This window comes from Vulpes vulpes, chromosome 1 (assembly GCF_048418805.1).
Source record: "Vulpes vulpes isolate BD-2025 chromosome 1, VulVul3, whole genome shotgun sequence".
NCBI lineage: Eukaryota > Metazoa > Chordata > Mammalia > Carnivora > Canidae > Vulpes > Vulpes vulpes.
In genome coordinates this window covers 115,372,249-115,390,622 of record NC_132780.1, presented here as the reverse complement: position 1 = coordinate 115,390,622, position 18,374 = coordinate 115,372,249, and the positions used below count along the sequence as shown (strand labels likewise).

The 18,374-nt window shown below is 42.6% G+C and overlaps 1 protein-coding gene across 3 annotated transcripts in view; it reads right to left on the bottom strand.

Annotated features, from left to right (window-relative positions):
* Positions 1-14,912: 14,912 nt before the first annotated feature.
* SIDT1 (SID1 transmembrane family member 1) overlaps positions 14,913-18,374 on the bottom strand; it is a 93,695-nt gene continuing 90,233 nt past the window's right edge. For all 3 annotated transcript variants that reach the window (XM_072723470.1, XM_072723479.1, XM_072723483.1), the window contains one exon: positions 14,913-16,828. In XM_072723470.1, coding sequence (XP_072579571.1) covers positions 16,766-16,828 — 63 coding nt within the window. In that variant the 3' untranslated portion in view covers positions 14,913-16,765. The remainder of the gene's footprint in view (positions 16,829-18,374) is intronic.

The window sequence follows — 18,374 nt, the reverse complement described above, 5'->3', positions numbered from 1 at the left end:
ACACTTTCTGTGTGAGCCTGACAGTGTTTTAATCCAGAGTCTGTGGGAGACAGACACCAAGTTTAGACTGAGGCAGTCCAGCATGAGGACCTTCTTGGACATAGAGCTTCTAGTTCTGCCCACGTGCCTCTATCCTGGCACTGCACTTTACCTGAAACTGTGCCTCTGGTCCTAAGACCAGTCATTGGAACACATCACTCACCCACTCCTCTGTTAAAAAGCAAAGGGCCAGCCAGAATGGTACATGCTGTGTCATCAAACACCTAGAAGACTAGAACAGCTGATATTTCTCACGGTTGCCTTATCATTCTCTGAGCCATCTTCAATGCAGATCTTGTAAAAAAAAGAATATATGTACTAGTTAGAAGCATAACTCCTTTTAAACTCAGAGCTTGTAGGTGGTGGTCATTCAATATTGTTTCCATATTTGCCCAAACCTTATCAACTGTAGGGCTGTGGCGCATGCATGTGTTCTTAAACATGAGCCAACCTGGGTTGAAAGTATTGGATCTAATATTCAAATTGCTGTTGTTTTGGATGATAATCTGTCACGAGACATCTCATGAGACATAGAAGATCACTCTTGTGATTTAACACTTTTTAAAAAAGGTGATCCTAAGTTGTGGGTTTTTCGGGTTTTTTGGCTCAGTTGTGTGTCTAGCTCTCCACCATACTATGTCATAGGAACTTAGAGTTTTCTCCATCTAACTCCTTATTCACTTCTCTGGATCTCTTTATCCCCAGCCCTTAAGTCTTAAAACCATTTTCATCTGTGAGGTCATCGAGGCACTGGACTTGACTATAATGGTAACCTTTAAGGGAGTTGAACTGTTGATCTTCCAAGAAGAAAGGGACCAGACAGTGTTGCTTAAAATGCTGCAGTTGTGTTACTGTGAAGAAAAGATTTGCTTCCACTTTCAGCAGGCCATATATATATATATTATATATATATATAATTTGTATATATACACATTTTGGTAAAAATAGGTGGAAAAATCTGAGAACATAATTACCTTCACAAATTATTTATAGATACACTGGGTGAGAGGCTTACTGTAGGGCAGTCACCAGAAAAAACTTAACTGTAGTCTTTCAATAGTGTAATATTTGTATCTATTCCCATGCCAGCGATGTCTGCTGTGTACTGTGTCCTATTACTGTAAATCACCTGGTTTATAATCCTAATGGGAACTAATTTGTTTTATAATGGAATCCAGAGCAGATATGTATAATACGATCAGGATTGTCCTACAGTTGTAAATAAGAATAGGTCCTGTTTATTTTGACATCTTTTTACAAATGCATTGTATTAGGGTGTGAATATTCTGAACCATGCTCTTGTTTAAAGTTTTGAAATTTTTATTGGTAAATGTAACATTTTAATGGTTGTAATAATTATTTGTATAGATATGAATATAGTATTTTATTTAAGAAAATAAACTTTGCATTTTTGCATTGTGAATTCTGTTGTTTCTGATCATTGCATGTGCCGCCTCAAACCTGGTATTAAAATGATTTGTCTTGCCTACAAAGTTTTCTATTCAAGTAATCTTTCAATTTTACCAAAATGTCTGAAAATGATACCATGACACATTTCCCATGGGAAGTGTGTTCCTGGTCAAAGAGTCAACCTCAAATAAGTCATAATTATGACCAGTGCCATATTGTCAGAGCAAACCATACACCTTTGTACCTATTGTAAAAAGCAAAATTAAAATTTTAGATCTAGAGGGGCCTAGGTGGCTCAGTAGGTTGAGCGTCTGCCTTTGGCTCAAGTCATGATCCCAGGGTTGGATCCCTGGGATGGAGTCCGCATCAGGTTCCCTGCTCTGTGAGGAGCCTGCTTCTTCCTCTCCCTCTGCCTGCCGCTCCCCCTGCTTGTGCTCTCTCTGTCAAGTAAATAAATAAAATCTTAAAAAACATTTCAGATCTAGAAGAGTACTGAGAGATGATTCAGCTAAACTCACGTACTTTTGTGAGGGAAACAAGCATAGACCTTTGGGACAAGAAATGGATCTTTTTTATAGCTACTCACATCAACTTGGTTACTTTTTTTTTTTTTTTTTAAGATTTTTATTTATTTGAGAGAGAATGCATGGGAGCAAGGGGGAGGAAGTGGAGGACGGGAGGAAGCAGAGGAACAAGCAGACTCCCATTGAGTGCTGAGCCCAACGCAGGGCTACATCTCACAATCCCGAGAAATCATGACCCTGAGATCATGACCTGAGCCAAAATCAAGAACTGGAAGCCTAACCAACTGAGCCACCCGGGCGCTCCCAACTTGGTTACAAACTTCAAGCATGAAGTTTGAGGGAGAAAACAAGTTGCAGGAAAGCTTGAACAGCATAAGTGATATAAATTTAAATGCCTAGAAATCAATTTATTGTTTAGGGATACCTACAGTTGTGATAAAAATGATAAATTAAGGAAATGATAAACCCAAAGTTCAGGATAATGAGTGCTTCTTAGGAAAGGAGGGAGGGGAATTTTATCAAGGAGGGATACTTCAAAAGCACTGGTATGTTCCATTAAACTGAATAGTAGGTACTCAGGTGTTTATCTCACACCTGAAGTGTTCGTTTTATGAATGAATAAACTACATTCTAATATTAAAATGGGTAAAATGAGGATGTTAGAGATCATTTATTCCCATATATCAATAAAGCTGTTCTTTTAAAGGTCTTTCCAAAAAAAAAAAAATAATAATAATAAAGGTCTTTCCAATAAATAAATAAATAAATAAATAATCTTTCCACTTCAAGCCCAAGTGATTTTAGTGGAAAATTCCTCTAAATATTAAAGGAAGAAATAACACTGATCTACCCATACTCATGAAATAGAGAAAGACGGATCACCTACAAACTTTTTTTTAGGAAGTTAACATAACCTTGATACCAAACCTGTACAACATTATATTATAGCAAAAGAAAAGTATAGGCTGGGGCAGCCCAGGTGGCTAAGTGGTTTAGCGCCGCCTTCAGCCCAGGGCGTGATCCTGGAGACCTGGGATCGAGTCCCACATCAGGCTCCCTGCATGGAGCCTGCTTCTTCTCCCTCTGCCTGTGTCTCTGCCTCTCTCTCTGTCTCTGTCTCTTATGGATAAATAAAATCTTAAAAAAAAGAGAAAAGTATAGGCCAATATTCTAATGAACATGGATGTGAAAATTCTGAAGAGAATGCCAGCAAATTACATCTAGTGATATAAGGAAAGAATTGTACATCATGACTAAATGGGGCTTTTTTCAGGAACACAAAGTTAACATTTTACAATCAATTCATGCACTCATGGTCTCAGAATAAAGGAGAAAAAACATAGTAACTCAAACATTTGATAAAATTCTGAATCCATTCATGGTAAAAACTAAACAAAATAAGAAGAGAAGGGAACATTCTAAGTCTGATGAAGCATATCTACAACCCAAACAAAACACCAAAGCACAAACCAACAAAGCTCACATTATACTTAATGATTTGCCCCTGAAGTTAGGAACAAGACAAGGTGATCGTTATTTACCAATCTATTCAACATTTTATTGATGTTGCCAGCCGGTGTGTTATCAAAGAATAAAGCTACTCACCCCAAACTATACAATGTTGCTGGCAGAAATTAAAGGATATGAATATCAAATCATTTTTGTACACCTGAAACTCGTGCAATAGATCAATTATATCTCAATAAAAAATTGAAAACTTACTTTAAAAGCTCCCACACTTAAAACAGTGTGATACTGGCACAAGGAAAGACAGCAGATTGATGGAAGGAAACAAATTTCAGAAATAGATTACATATTATAGTCATTTGATTAATGACAAAGGTACCAGGTACATTTCAGTGAGTAAAAGGTGGTATTTTCAATAAATGAGCTGTAGCAATTGGATATCAGTATGGGGGGAGGGGAATCCTGGACCTCCCTATTTCACACTATATGCAAAAATTAATTTGAACTGGGTCACAGACCTAGATGCAAAAGGTAGAACCCTACAGCTTCTAGAGTAGTTGTCCTTAAAATGTAGTCCCCAGAACCCGCGGGTTCTCTGAGACCCTTTTAGGGAGTCTGTGAAGTCAAAGTAATTTTTTTGATATCACTAAGATGTGACACTCCATAACCGTATTGGCATTTGCACTGATGGTGCAAAAGCAATGGTGTGTGAAAACACTGGTGCTTTAGCACAGATCAAGGCAGTGGCATCACTACTGTGCTATTAGCCATTGTATTCCTTAAAAAATTTTTTTGAATATAGTTAACACATGATGTTATATTAGTTTCAGTTGTAGAACATGATGATTCAACTTCTTTTTACGTTAAGCTATGCTCGCCACAAGTGTAGCTTCCAGCTGTCGCCATACAACCCTGTTACAGTATCATTGACTCTATTCCCTCTGCTGTACCTTCCACCCCCGTGACTTGTTCATCCCATAACTGGAAGTTTGTCTCCCACTCCCCTTCACCCACTTTGCCCACCCCCCACCCCTCTTTTCTCTGCCAATCATCCATTTGCTCCTCTTAATTATAGGTCAGATTTTGCTTTTTTTTTTTTTTTTAATTTTTATTTATTTATGATAGTCACAGAGAGAGAGAGAGAGAGAGAGAGAGAGGCAGAGACACAGGCAGAGGGAGAAGCAGGCTCCATGCACCGGGAGCCCGACGTGGGATTCGATCCCGGGTCTCCAGGATCGCGCCCTGGGCCAAAGACAAGCGCCAAACCGCTGCGCCACCCAGGGATCCCAGATTTTGCTTTTTGTTTATTCATTTGTTTTGTTTTAGATTCCACATGAGTGAAATTATATGGTATTCGTCTTTCTTTGTCTGCCTTATTTCACTTAGCATAATGCCCTCTATGCCCATCTATGTTGTCACAAATGCCACAGCCTCATCCTTTTTATGGCTGTGTAAAATTCCAGTGTGTGTGTGTGTGTGTGTGTGTGTGTGCATCAATCATATCTTCCTTATCCATTTGTCTGTCAATGGACAGATCTCTTCTATATCTTGGCTATTGTAAATGATGCTGCAATAAACATGAGGGTGCAAATATCTTTTTGAATTAGTCCTGGCACTCTTTATTGAAGAGACTCTTTTCCCTTTCATATATTCTTGCCTCCTTTGTCATAGATTAATTGACCGTATAAGTGTAGGCTTATTTCTGGGCTCCCTGTTCTGTTCCACTGATCAATGTGTTTATTTTTGTGCCAGTACCATACGGTTTTGATCACTACAGCTTTGTAGTATTTCTTGAAATCTGGAATTGTGGTACCTCCAGCTTTGTTCTTTTTCTTTGTTCTTCTTTTTCAAGATTGTTTGGGCTGTTCAGGATTTTTTGCAGTTCCATATAAATATTTGTATTTGTTTTGGTTCTGTAAAAAATACTGTTGGTATTTTGATAAGAGATTATATTGAGTATTGTACTTTAAAATTTTTTATTTATTTGAGAGACAACATGAGCAGCGAGCAGGAGCATAGGGAGAGATTGGAGCAGGCCCAATGTGGGGCTTGATGCCATGACCCTGGGATCATGACCTGAGCCAAAGGCAGATGCTTACCTGACTAAGCCACCCAGGCACCTCTTGAATTGTACTTTTAATCATCATAAACTCACAGTAAAAAAAAAAAAAAAAAAAAAAAAAGGCCACTTTCACTTTAGAATGTCCTTGATCAAGTAATACAGATTAGCAATTTTGTTAAGTCTTGGCTTTTAAGTACAATTCCTTTAATATTCTTTTTAAACACTGCATTAATACTTAGTATTCTGTAAGCACATGGAAAGCAAACGTAATGCACTTCTGCTGCAAACTAAAGTTTGTTGTAGGAAAAAGCACTAGTCTTTGGATTATGGAGTGAAATAGTGGCTTTCTAGTGGATGGAATACTAGTTTTAGCTAAAAGAATTATTGAAATCTATAGTTATTCAGACCTTGGTTTCTGGCAGATAGTTTTTCAAAAATGAATGAAATGAGCTCATCACTATATCTAGTACTATGAGCTTGAAAATTTTCCATTAAGACCTTTCTGATAAAACCATTGATGGTATCAATGAATATATATGTTTTATTAATAATTATATAATTAATGTGCAAATGTTTGGAAGATTTGTACAATTCAGTGAACCAAGGTTTTCCAAGCGACCAAAACATGCTGTTTAAAGATCCATACAAATTGCAACTAGAAAAAAAACAAAAAACAAAAAACAAATTGCAACTAGACTGGGATGCTTGGGTAGCCCAGCGGTTGGTCACCTGCCTTCAGCCCAGGGCGTGATCCTGAAGTCCCGGGATCAAGTCCCACATTGGGCTTCCTGCATGGAGCCTGCTTCTTTCTCTGCCTGTGTCTCTGCCTCTCTCACTGTGTCTCTTATGAGTAAATAAATAAATTTTAAAAACAAACAAACAAACAAATTGCAACTAGACCAAGGGATTTTAATGTTACAAAACATGGCAAGTTTACCAGTGGTAGTTTTAAATTACATTAAATAAATAAATTATTAGTTTTAAATTAGTTGCAACTAATCTTAGGGAAACTACCAATTGTTGAGCTTTGGTAGAGTATTAAGGAAGAATATCTGTAATTACTTGGAAAGGCTGCTTCCTTTTCCTTTTTTTTTTTTTTTTTTTTTTGCCCCTTTTCCAACTACATATTTCTGTGAGGCTAGATTCTCTTCCCATGCTTCAAGCAACACACATACTGCAGCACAGTGAAGTCAGAAAGTGATATGAGAATCCAGCTATCTTCTAGTAAGCCAGACATTAGATAGATTTACAAAAATGTACAACATTGCCATTCTTCTCACAACTATTTTTTTGTTTTGGAAGATGTAGTTATTTTTCATAAAATATGTTCTTTGTGTTCTTGTGTTCTGTAATGCGCTTATTGTTACTTTAAATGACTTGATAAATGTTTGCAAATTTCCCATTTTTATTTCTAACATGGTAAATATTAATGGTAGTATCAATGACTATAACTCGTAAAACCTCTTTGGGATCCTCAATAATTCTTGAGAGTGTACATAGGTCCTGAGACCACAAAATTTGAGAACGAATGTTTTAGGAGGAACCTTAGAAAATATGGTCTGGCCATATCCATAAAAAAATTGTTGGATGAGACTTCATTAAAAGTGAGATTTTCTCTTCAGCAAATCACACACTGGCAAAGATTATATATATCAAAAATAAAAATACTCATAAGCCGATTTTAGAAATCAGCAAAGAACGAGAAAGAGTCATTCACATAAATGGCCCAGAGGTTTATGAAAAGGTGCTCAACATCAGAAGTCACCAGGGAAATGTGAAATAAAATAAAATGAGGTACTACTACTCTCTCACATAGAAGAACTAAATAAAAGAGCTGACAAATGCAACTCTAATGTTGGCAGAAATATGGAATAATTGGAAGTCTCATATTGTGCTGGTGTGAGTATATTGGTATGACCACCTTGGAAAATTGTTGGCAGTATCCTTTAAAACTAAAAATTTACCAGGGGTTCTTAGCTGGCTCAGTTGGTAGAGTGTGTGACTCTTGATCTCAGGGTGGGGAGTTTGAGCTCCATGCTGGGTGTAGAGATTACTTAAAAAAATAAATAAACTTAAAAAAATCCACTAAAGACTTACCTACCCTATGATTCAGCAATTCCATAGTGTACGCTGCATGTAGCCTGGAAGAAATATTTGTGTAAGTTCACAAAAGACATGTATAAGAATATTCACAGAAGCTTTTTTTACAGTAACCAAAAATTGGGAATGACCCAAACATATGTCAATAGGAGAATGGATAAATGAAATATCATATATTCACAAAAAGAAGATATTGATACATATGGATGAATCTCACAGATGTTATATTGAATGAAAGAAGCCAGACCAAAAGGAGTATACACTGCATAATTCCACGTATGTGAAGCTCAAGAACAGGCTATACAGCAAAAAGCCAGAACAGTGGTTATCCCAGGGGCAAGGATTTCACTTGAATCAGGCACTAGGATGTGGGGAAAAGTTTGTATCTCTGGGTGGGTGCTGGTTACACTACTGGATATGTGTGTGTGCAGGTGCACATACCTGCGTTCCTTAATATATTTTATATGTGCCTAAATAAAAAGGTTAAGAAAAAACTATCTATGGAAGTCCGAATTGATATTGGTTTTCTCTTGATAAATTTCTTGAACTGGTACATTCTAAACGCTATTTTACTGTCATTCTTTAGAAAAAGCAAAAGCAATGGCAGGACTTTGTATCTGGCTCTGTTACTGGGCTGCATGATTTTGGGCAAGCATGGTCATCTTTGCATCGTAGTTTATTTGTTGGAACATTATCCATCCTACCTCACAGGGTTTGTATCAAATAAGGGACAAATAAGGGTTTGATATTTGGAAGTGTTATCACACAGTTGCAAAGGAATATTTTTTTTTAATTTTTATTTATTTATTTATTTATTTATGATAGTCACAGAGAGAGAGAGGCAGAGACACAGGCGGAGGAAGAAGCAGGCTCCATGCACCGGGAGCCCGATGTGGGACTCGATCCTGGGGCTCCAGGATCGCGCCCTGGGCCAAAGGCAGGCGCCAAACCGCTGCGCCACCCAGGGATCCCGCAAAGGAATATTTGAATGTAAAGTGGTAATTATGTTCCGTGACCTTCCTCATTTCCACCCACCCTACCCAGGACACTGAAATGCAGGGAACGCTAGAATCCGGTCTTGTTCAATGTCAGCAGCCCCTTAGACCCCTTCTTTCCATGAGACATGAAGGAAATAATGCTAATTTGCTGCCTACACAAGTTCAGAAGTTCTGGTAGGTTGGTTCACTGGTATCAATGTGCCACCAGTGTTCACACGATCAAGTGAACTGCAGATTTGGGGGAAGAAAATGAAAATCCAACTTTTTAAACTACGTTTGTGCTGGACAGGTCTGGTTTTGTTTTTGTACATTGCTTAATCATATTCAGATCTGTGGTTTGGAAAGTGGCTGAAGCCAAATTGCAGTGGTGGAGAACTTACTGTTTCAGGGAAGCTTTCTGGGAACTCATGATTCAATTAGGTTAAATCCTTTTTTTTTTTTTTTAACGTAGCTGAGTGGCAAATGTGCAAAGTCACATTAAATACAAATAATATATACATGAAAGGAGACAACTTATTTTAGGTTATATCACTGCTTCAAACCAAGTCATGTTCTTTTTCTGTCTTAATTCAAGACACATTTAGAAGCATTTACCACTATTATCACTGTACTTCCAAGGAGAATTCTGATGCCCCAGTTCAAGGTAGGCTAGTTCCTCTGCCTCAGTTTGGCAAGATGAAACCGCTCCCCTATGGGAGGTGAGAGCTGGGCCCGGTCACTGCGTATGAAGATGGATGAGCCACTGACAGGAGCAGTAGATCTCGCCTGAATCTGATCTATTGTGCTGGCATAGATTCGTCTGAGAGGCAGCTGTGGAGCACTTTCTGACTTGAATGTTTTCTAGGAAATAAAGACCTACTACGTTCTTATGCTTTTGCTTCACTGTTAACTTTGTTTCTGAACCAGCAGGCTTCCGGTAGACACCTGACACCCTATGGTACGTGTATTTTAATTTCAAATGGATCTTTGGGCCTGTAGCCCTTTGCCAAGTACAATCGTTGAATTTATAAAACGGACTTTGGTTTTTAACTTTACAAGCTCAGAGATGGAAGCAGCAGTGGTCCCATGGGTCCAGCTGTTCTAGTTGTAGAGAGCCAAAGGGATCCAAAGCCCCTATTTTATCGGTTGGCTTTCCTAAAAAGCACAGTAGGTTTCATTGTTATTCAGGTTTACATAACGGACACACATCTTCTGAATTTTGCTGGAACCTTCTTTGTTTTGTTAATAAATTCAATAGTTACATAATTCTAGGCTACGTGGTTTGCATCTATAATCCACGCATACATGAGAGTTGAACCTTCCATATGACACAATCCATCTTCTCTCTCTCTGGTCTCTACCTAAGCTACTCGTTTCGGACTCTTAGCCAGGTTCCTGCACCATCCACTTCATCTAGTGAACAGTGACTTAAGTGTCAGTTTTCCATCTGGCAAATGTAGTAACAGTGTCCACTCCTTGTGGGGTGGGGTGGGGGTGGGGGTTCAAGATTAATTACGGTAATACATATAACACTCTTGACAGGATGCTATGATGACAAAGTTTGCTGTTTTAACGATCAGTTCCCCTGACTCTAATGTTCTAAGGATAGAGGTGGGAAGACAGTTTCCAACAGCAAGACCCCATTAAAAGGGCATATGGATAAGCTCAGTCTCTTGCTCATCCTCTAGCAAGAATGGGTTGTTGCGGTTCCTCAGAATTAGGGAGTTGGAGCAGTTTTTGTTTCTTCAAGAATGGACTGAGATGATCCCCACCCCAGCTCTCTCTCTCTTTCTGGATCTCTGTTCTCCACTAGCATTGACATTGGGACTTTCATTTTTCTTATGAAAAATTGGAGGTGGTCAGTTCCAGGTCTCTCCCTATTTTTCTGACTTTTCTCCTTTCATCTGAGGAAGACACATGATTCTCCCCTTCTGGGCATGACAGGGCAGTCTGTGAGAGCCCAAAAGGCCGTGGGATTCCCTCTTAGTCCAAATACGACATTCTAAAATACTGCCCAATTTTATAGCCTCAGCTAAGTGAACCCCAGGACCTCTTCATTTGGCTTTCAGTCTGCCTGGAAACAAGCAAACAACATCAAACCCACAAAGGCACCACATCAAAGCTTATCCCTCCCACTTGGGCCCAGTCTCTCTTTCTTACAGGGTCCTCACCAAAACGACATTCTGGTAGGCTCTATCCATTACGTGAGCCACCAACGCCATTGCCACTTCAACTCTCTCTCCCCTCTAGTTTACTCTTTCCCCTTCATTATTCAAAGAAGCAGCTATCTTTCCCTCTGCATCTCAATCAAGTCTTGATTTACCCTCTCTTATTTAAAGCCACTTTCCACATTTATAGCTTTTAGGGATGGTGCAGGCCTGCATCTCATCTGTTGCCTTCCACTTCCATTTTCAGAGAACACTACTGCTTGAACCTGGCCTTTAACTGGATCTCAATTGGGTCTTCCAGGTTTACACATCTTATTCCTGCCTCATCTCAGTTTCCCTTCTCTGTAGTGCTCCACTCACCTACTTGTTACGTTGTTCTAGAACTCAGAAAGTCAGTTTGGCATTCTCAGACATCTTTGATGCAGTCTTGTCAATAAGCCTCTTCCTTCAAAGTTACCCATCCCTGAAGATAGCACCCACCTCTCTGATGCTGAGCAGGGTCCCCTCTAATTATTTTATTTCTTTGTGTAGTAGGACTGGGAACCATAGAGGGAAAAAGCCTGCACCTCCCTGAGGGCATCTCTTCTGGGAACCCAGCAAATATTCTTCCCAGGAATTTGATTGCAGGGGAGATGCTATGTTGTAACAGCAGCAAGTTTAGGGCCTCACAGCTGGCGATAAAAATTGCTGATACTTATTTGGACTTTTTTCTGCTTTGCATCTAATGGCAAGATTCTCAAAAGGCCACTCTCTTGTTGGAGCTCTTTGCCCACTTATAATTGACAAATTGTAATGATGTGCTTCGTGTCCATCTTTCCCTTTGGACCACGATCCTGTGATGGAAGAGACTGTGTGTTTTGCCCACTGTTGCATCCAGCTCCTCACATATTTCGTGATTGACTATTAGCTGAAGCAGTATTTCGGATTCTCTTTAAGTGGACAGAGAAGAGGTGAGGAAGAAGAGGTTAAAAGAGAAATGGATCCCCTGAAAAGTAGGTTACTTTATCAGGTATCCTATGTTGAGAGAAGCAGAGACAACCTCAGGTCTGAATTTGTCCTCTTCCCTGAAGGGGCCTACCTATGACTGGGTACTGAGCCTTATGAAAGGCTCAGTAGGCAACATAAAAAAAAAAATCATAAAATGCAAGTCAACATTTTTTTCTGTGATGGCCCCCTAAAATAGAGGGCTTTTGAGATATTTTGGGTAATCTTCTGTTTAAATGATTTAGAGTCCTAATTCATGAAGAATATGGGAAGATAGGGCAGACGAGGGTCCCAGGAGCTAGTCATAGTGGGATTGGGTGTCAGACTTCTCTTGTCCTGACTTGAAAATCTTTCACTGTTTAAATCTCTTATTTTCTAAATCAAAACTACAATGTGGGGGCACCTGGGTGGCTCAGTGGTTGAACGTCTGCCTTTGCTTTGGGTCGTGATCCCGGATCCTGGGATGGAGTCCCACATCTGGCTTCTCCCAGGGAGCCTGCTTCTCCCTTTGCCTATGTCTCTTTGTCTCTCATGAATAAATAAGTAAAATCTTAAAAACAAAACAAAACTATAATGCTGTACAAGAGATAAAACACCTAGACTGTATTTAGCCCTTGACTGAGATGTGATATGACTTCAAGGCTATTCTATGTTAAAATATGGCAGCTAGTTATTTTTCATCTCCAGTGAAATGGGAAAATCTGAGATGACAGAAACTTTAAGGTGATGAAAAGGATGGAGGAGAGAGCCAACAATTTTTTTTTTTTAATTTGAAGTTCAGGGAAATTATGAAGTCTCCTACTCTAGGGGTATTTAGGAAGAGGGTAGAGCCCATTTCCCTGAGATTGTGAGAACAACAAAGCGCAATTCTATGTGAACAGTGGCAACCACTTAGTCTTTTTTGTGTTTTAATAAGAACAGCAAGACCACACTTGTAGGAAAACTCTAAAAATCTGCCTTTGGAGTTCACAGAGTGAACAAGTCTCTTCTTACAGCGGAGTCCCATCCAAGCCAAACTATTCCTCTGGCCTTTTAGAAACTCATGGAGAAGGCTGGTCTGTGAGTCCTGTGAAGCTTATTTGAATTAATGTGTGTTAAGTCCTACGATTTAGCAGGCACTCTATCTCACTGGCGATGGTGCTCTAATGCTAAGGGGACAGGAAAACCTAGTCACACAATATATCTTGTCTCCGTCAAACAGCATTAAAAACAACCACACAGAGCCTACCATTAACTGGACGGAATCATGCTAAGTGAGGGTTTTACATCGCTTCAGGCAGAGGCAGATCCTAGCTTCCTCATAATGCTTTTCCTGAGTTTGACCAGTGATATTGGTCATTTCAAAACCTGGGTGACCTTCCCCTGCTTCTTTCTGGGGCCAGTTATGTTTCCCACAGGCCGAAGCCCATCTACATGCAGGGCTTTCCCTACAGAACATCTGGTTATGGGGCAGGGGGTGGAGGGTGGTGGTGGGGAACATCTGCACATGGCATTCCCTGAACCACAGCAGTAACAGCTACTCCTCAAAGGAGAAAATCCAGGTTTTCTTTAAGATTTCCAGGGCAGAGATGGCGGTAATGAGGTGTGACCCACTTAGCTGGATTTTCCACTTGGCTGTAGCTTTGGTAGTGATCTCTCTCTCTCTCTCTCTCTCTCTCTCCCTCCTTCTCTTTTTTAAACAGATTTTATTTATTCATGAGAGACACACACAGAGAGAGAGAGGCAGAGACACAGGCAGAGGGAGAAGCAGGCTCCATGCAGGGAGCCCGATGTGGGACTCAATCCCAGGACCCTGGGATCACGACCTGAGCCAAAGGCTGATGCTCAATGGCTGAGCCACCCAGGTGCCCCCAGTAGCGATTTGTCCTCCAGGTTGGAGTAGGAGCCTTAAGAGCCAGAGGCAGTGACAGGCAGGGTAAAGGGCCAGGGCCTGGACGGTTCCTCTGAAGGTGAAGAGTCCCCCAACCCCTTCTGGGCTTTCTGGCACTGACGGCAGGAAAGGAGCAGCAGGGTTCATCGGCCAGGCCCAAGAGGAGAGAGGCCAGCCCCGTGGAGACACCTGCTCTTGCCCTGCTACCCCACAGGGCTCAAGGGGGGTGCGGAGGGGACAGTATCCTCCTGCCCGCCACATCGCCACCTGTGTCACCCTCATGGAGCCGGCGTGGTAGGAGAGGATCAGAGACTTCCAGCGACTTGCCCCGGGTCACACAGTGAGCACGTGAACATATTTGGACTAAAATCAGACTCCGGAATCTTTCTCAGACTCCACGGTTCCTTCTATGAATAATGTTTATCTTGGTGTCTCCCTTGTGCCCAAGTTTTCCAAAGAGACACGATCTCCCAGAATGAGAAACATTTGGACGTTCGTTTAGGTCCCTGACACATGCATTTCGTGACCCCAGTGGAACATTCTGGTGGCTGCTCAGGGCTCTGAAGGGGGCAGCTGCCACTTCCTTCGCCCTGGGAGCTGGCCTGGTGATGGCCTTGAGGGGACAGTCCCCTCCCCACAGGGACTCCGGCTTTCCACTGGCTTCTCCTGCTGCTAAGAGAAGCCTGGGCTGATGCTGAGCCTGGCGTCCCCAGGCAGGCCTGCCTCTGCGGCATTGGTCACCGGTCACCTGTCTCTGTGTGCAGCCTTGCTCCCGGGCTGCCAGGCCTGCCACTGCCCCCGCTGGCCTGCCCTCTTTCCCTCTGGGCCTGCTCTGCCTGAAGCCTCTTCCAGGGGCTCTTTGCTCCCGTTACCCTCTTGCTGAACTTGGCTTTCAGAGTTCCCTTCCCTTCCCTTTAAAGAGCAAAGTTCATGAGCCCAGGCAAAAGTTGCGTGGGCCTTGTGCCACCTGCGGACGAGGGGCCGTTCCTGTGCGCAAGAGTCTGGTCCCCCACCCTGGTCCCCCAGCATTCGTGTCAACCCCACGGATGCAGTCGGGTGACTTCCTTGTGTCCCCCGGCTGTGACCTTGGCACCGTAGGAAGGACTAGCAGCAGGCACGTCTAGAAGTGACAGCTCTAGGAGCAGCCTTGCTCTGGGGTTTTAGTCCTGCGGCTGAGAAGAGAACTGACCACGATGCGTGAGTGCACAGCACAGTACAGACGTGCTAGGAAAATTCAAGAACACCGCAGCCCGTTTTAGAGCCCCCTGTCCATTCCCATGGACACATTTCCCAAATAAGCTACTGAACGGGTAACACATCTCACAATTTATTCACTTTGGACCACAGGGCCACTTGAACAGACTTTGTCCATATTTTCTTAGGGCATCTTTTTTTTTTTTTTTAATTTGAAACCAGCAGTGCATTAAAAATAAAAGAATGAGGTCAAATAAGCCATAGTTAAATAGATTTGAAATTGTTTTAGGTGTTAGACTAACACAACCATTTAATAGGTGGCCTTCAGATGGCCTATGGAAGCCAACAGTTTTTGAGGAATACAGAATAACAGAAAGCCAAATATAAATTTGGGGGCATTTAAGAAAAAAGCCAAACCATGAAAAGCTTCATTAAAAGCATCTCTGTGTTTTTAAACTTTTCAAACTTCCAAAAATGTGATTTTGAGTATTATGCAAATATTTTAGAGACAGAAGAATAATTTTTTTTAAAGGATGCTCAATCCATTTCTCTAATGAATGATCAGGAAAGCAGAGGTGACAGGTGACTTCAGTTTCACAGGCAAGTATATGTGCGTACACATTCGTAGGTCTATTTTCTGATTACATCTTACTCCAGGTAATAAGGGCGCTTGGTTGAAATGGGGCTGGTTTAGGGGAGAGTGAAGTGGGATGTGGAGGTTTGCAACACCCTCCTGGGGAGAGAATGAGAATCAGGTGCAACCAAAAGACAATCCTCAACCGTCCTGCTCTTTGCAACTGGAGGATGCGTAAAATGTTCATATGGAGAGTTACTTCTAGAGAATTTGCAGGGAGAAAATCTGGAGCCCCTGATCTGCATAGAGTGGCAGGTAGGAGGCTTGGTGGGTGGTAAAAGGCCCCCCAGTGCAGTGCTGCTGGTTAGGGCAATTATTTCTTCCCCACAGGTGATGTGGGCACAGAATTGAGCTGTTGACATTGGAGGCAGGAGAAAGCGATTTCGCCTTTGCTGGATTTGCCCCAGGAGCCGACATCCTGAGGGGGAGGTCTGTTTGCTTGATGCTGATGTCGCCAGTGTCTTAGGCCCGTTGGTCATCTCCCTCCTCCAGCTGCTAGAAGAGTTTTTCCTGTTTCCCCCTCAGCCTTGGAGCTGGTGGGGTAACAGCCTTCCCAAGAAAGCAGAGCCTGAGATGTGAGGTCAGCACACAGTGAGATGAAGACACTAAGAAGTAGGTAAGCACCCAAGCCTTGGTCCTAGAGACAGTTACCTGTTAGGACAAGTGTGTGAGAGAGCCCAATCCTGAGCCCTTCTAATGGGGTCAGGAACCTAGGGGGTGGGGACACATCCGGCATTACTTCCAAGGAGGTGACTAGCTCGTCCTACTAAACCCGGATGGGTAGGGTGCTGGGTTCAGCCGTCCACCAGACTCTGAGCAATCTCCGTCATCCCTGGACCTTGGAGAAGTGAGCTGGTGCTCTGGGATGTCTAGAGCAGCAGATGTTGTGGGGCGCAGGGGTCACCCACCTGGTGTCTGGGTAGGAGATCTGGGCTGCTGGCCTCTTTGGGCCTGGAGGCAGCTGGACAAAGAGTGTAGCGTTGCTGTGCCCTTGCTGGCAAATCTCAGGTGAGGGTGGGTGGGTGGGGGTCCCAAGACAGCAATTTGATGTTGATGCAGCTTTTGTCCACATCTAGCTCAGGGCTGCAAATGGAAGGGGGGGTGTCTCTCGACTCTTCAGGGCTTGCTCTGTCCATACCCGCGGGTTCCCCTCTGCCTCCCTTTCTGCAGGCTTGAATCTCCCTCCAGCCCCACTCCTTCCTGTGTGAATGCACGCAGAGTTGACTTGACAGAGGCAAGTGGAGCGTTTGGCAGTGGTGACTTTGCTGCAGCCCCGTATTTTCATGAAACAGCACCAAGATTGATTGCTCCCTCTCCCTCTCTGAATGCTGGAGGCTCAGAAGACAGGGATCTGGTCTCTCCGGACCACATCCAGGTCATCATCCAGGGTTAACAAAACCTGGAATGAGAGGGGCAGAGGCTGAAGGGAATGCACAGTCACGGCCACAGTCAGCCCCTACTTTCTTTCTGACGCTCACACAGGCTGACCCGACAAGCGCCCTTACTTGCCTTCCTATCCCCTCCGGCTCTCTGCAGCGCGGCGCTCTGTACAGGCAATTAGGCTCACACAGCTCATTTATTAATCAATTCAGATGTTTACCAAGGGTCTATATGTGCTATTCTAAATACCAGAGATATAGTTTGGAACACAAGAGACAAAACTCCCTACCCTTCTGGAGCTCTTACATTGAGAGGCAGCTTCAGACATGAAGCAAATATGTGAGAACAATGTAGCAGGTTAGTGACACATGCTAAGTACCTATAGCATGTCAGTGGGGTGTGCTAAGTACAGTGTCCTAGATCATAATATGTAATAAAAGCAGTGTGAAAATTAAACTGCGGGGGTAGCATAGGAAGTATGGGGGGGGGGAGGAAAAAAAAAAGAAAAGTGCTGATAGGGTGGCCAGTGAGGTCATTACTTAAAAAGGCACATTGGGCTCAAGATCCAGAGGGAAGGAAGTTTGTTGCACAGAGTATTGCTCTACAAGAAGTGCACACCCCCTCCTCCATTATTAGTTCCCTCTACCGCCACTCTCTTCGCGTGGAAACTTTCACTCCTCTTTTGTGGTCTCTGTCTCTCTAAAGAAATTGTTTATAAAAAATAAAAGTGAGGAGGCACGAGGTTTATGGGGCTTGTTGAACTTCCCCAGCTGGCCACCAGGGGGCAGCCCCGCTCCACTCCGGTGGTTGCGCGGTGGTTGCTCGGCGGCAGCGCGGAACCCGAGTCCCAGGCACCGTGGACTTTGGAAAAATCTAAATGAGGCTGGAAGGATGCCAGGGAGGGATCATCCAAGGTTGTTGAGCTATGGATGCATAGCTCCTGAAAAAGGTGTCTGGGCCTCAAGAAATGGAGGGATCACAGGAGAGATTTGGGACAGACTAGTTAGAAGCAGCAGAGGCCTGGCTGCTCTCTGGGGCGCTCTAGGAATTTGTAAAATATTTGTAAGATATTCAGTGAGACTGGAAGAGGAGGAGGAATGTGAGTGCAGCACGAGAGGGAATAATAAAATATTACTGAAATTTGAGTGCATGCTGAAAGTGACTCCTGGGGCGATTCAGGGCATGGGAGTTCTAATAACCAATTCAGTCCAGGCGTTGTGCCATTTAAGAAAGGTCATTTTGTCACTCTGTCCTAAAATATTAGAGTAAAAGGGAAATGAAAATAAATATCTAACAGAAGGGGATGCCTGGGTGGCTCAGTGGTGGAGCGTCTGCCTTTGGCTCAGGTTGTGACCCCGGGGTCCTGGGATCCAGGCCCACATCGGGCTCCCTGCATGGAGCCTGCTTCTCCCTCTGCCTGTGTCTCTGCGTCTCCCTGTGTGTCTCTCATGAATAAATAAATAAAATCTTTAAAAAAAGAAAGAAAGAAAGAAAGAAAGAAAACCTTAAAAAAAGATATGACCGAAGGACACAATGTAAAATAAAATCTGTATATTGAATTACAA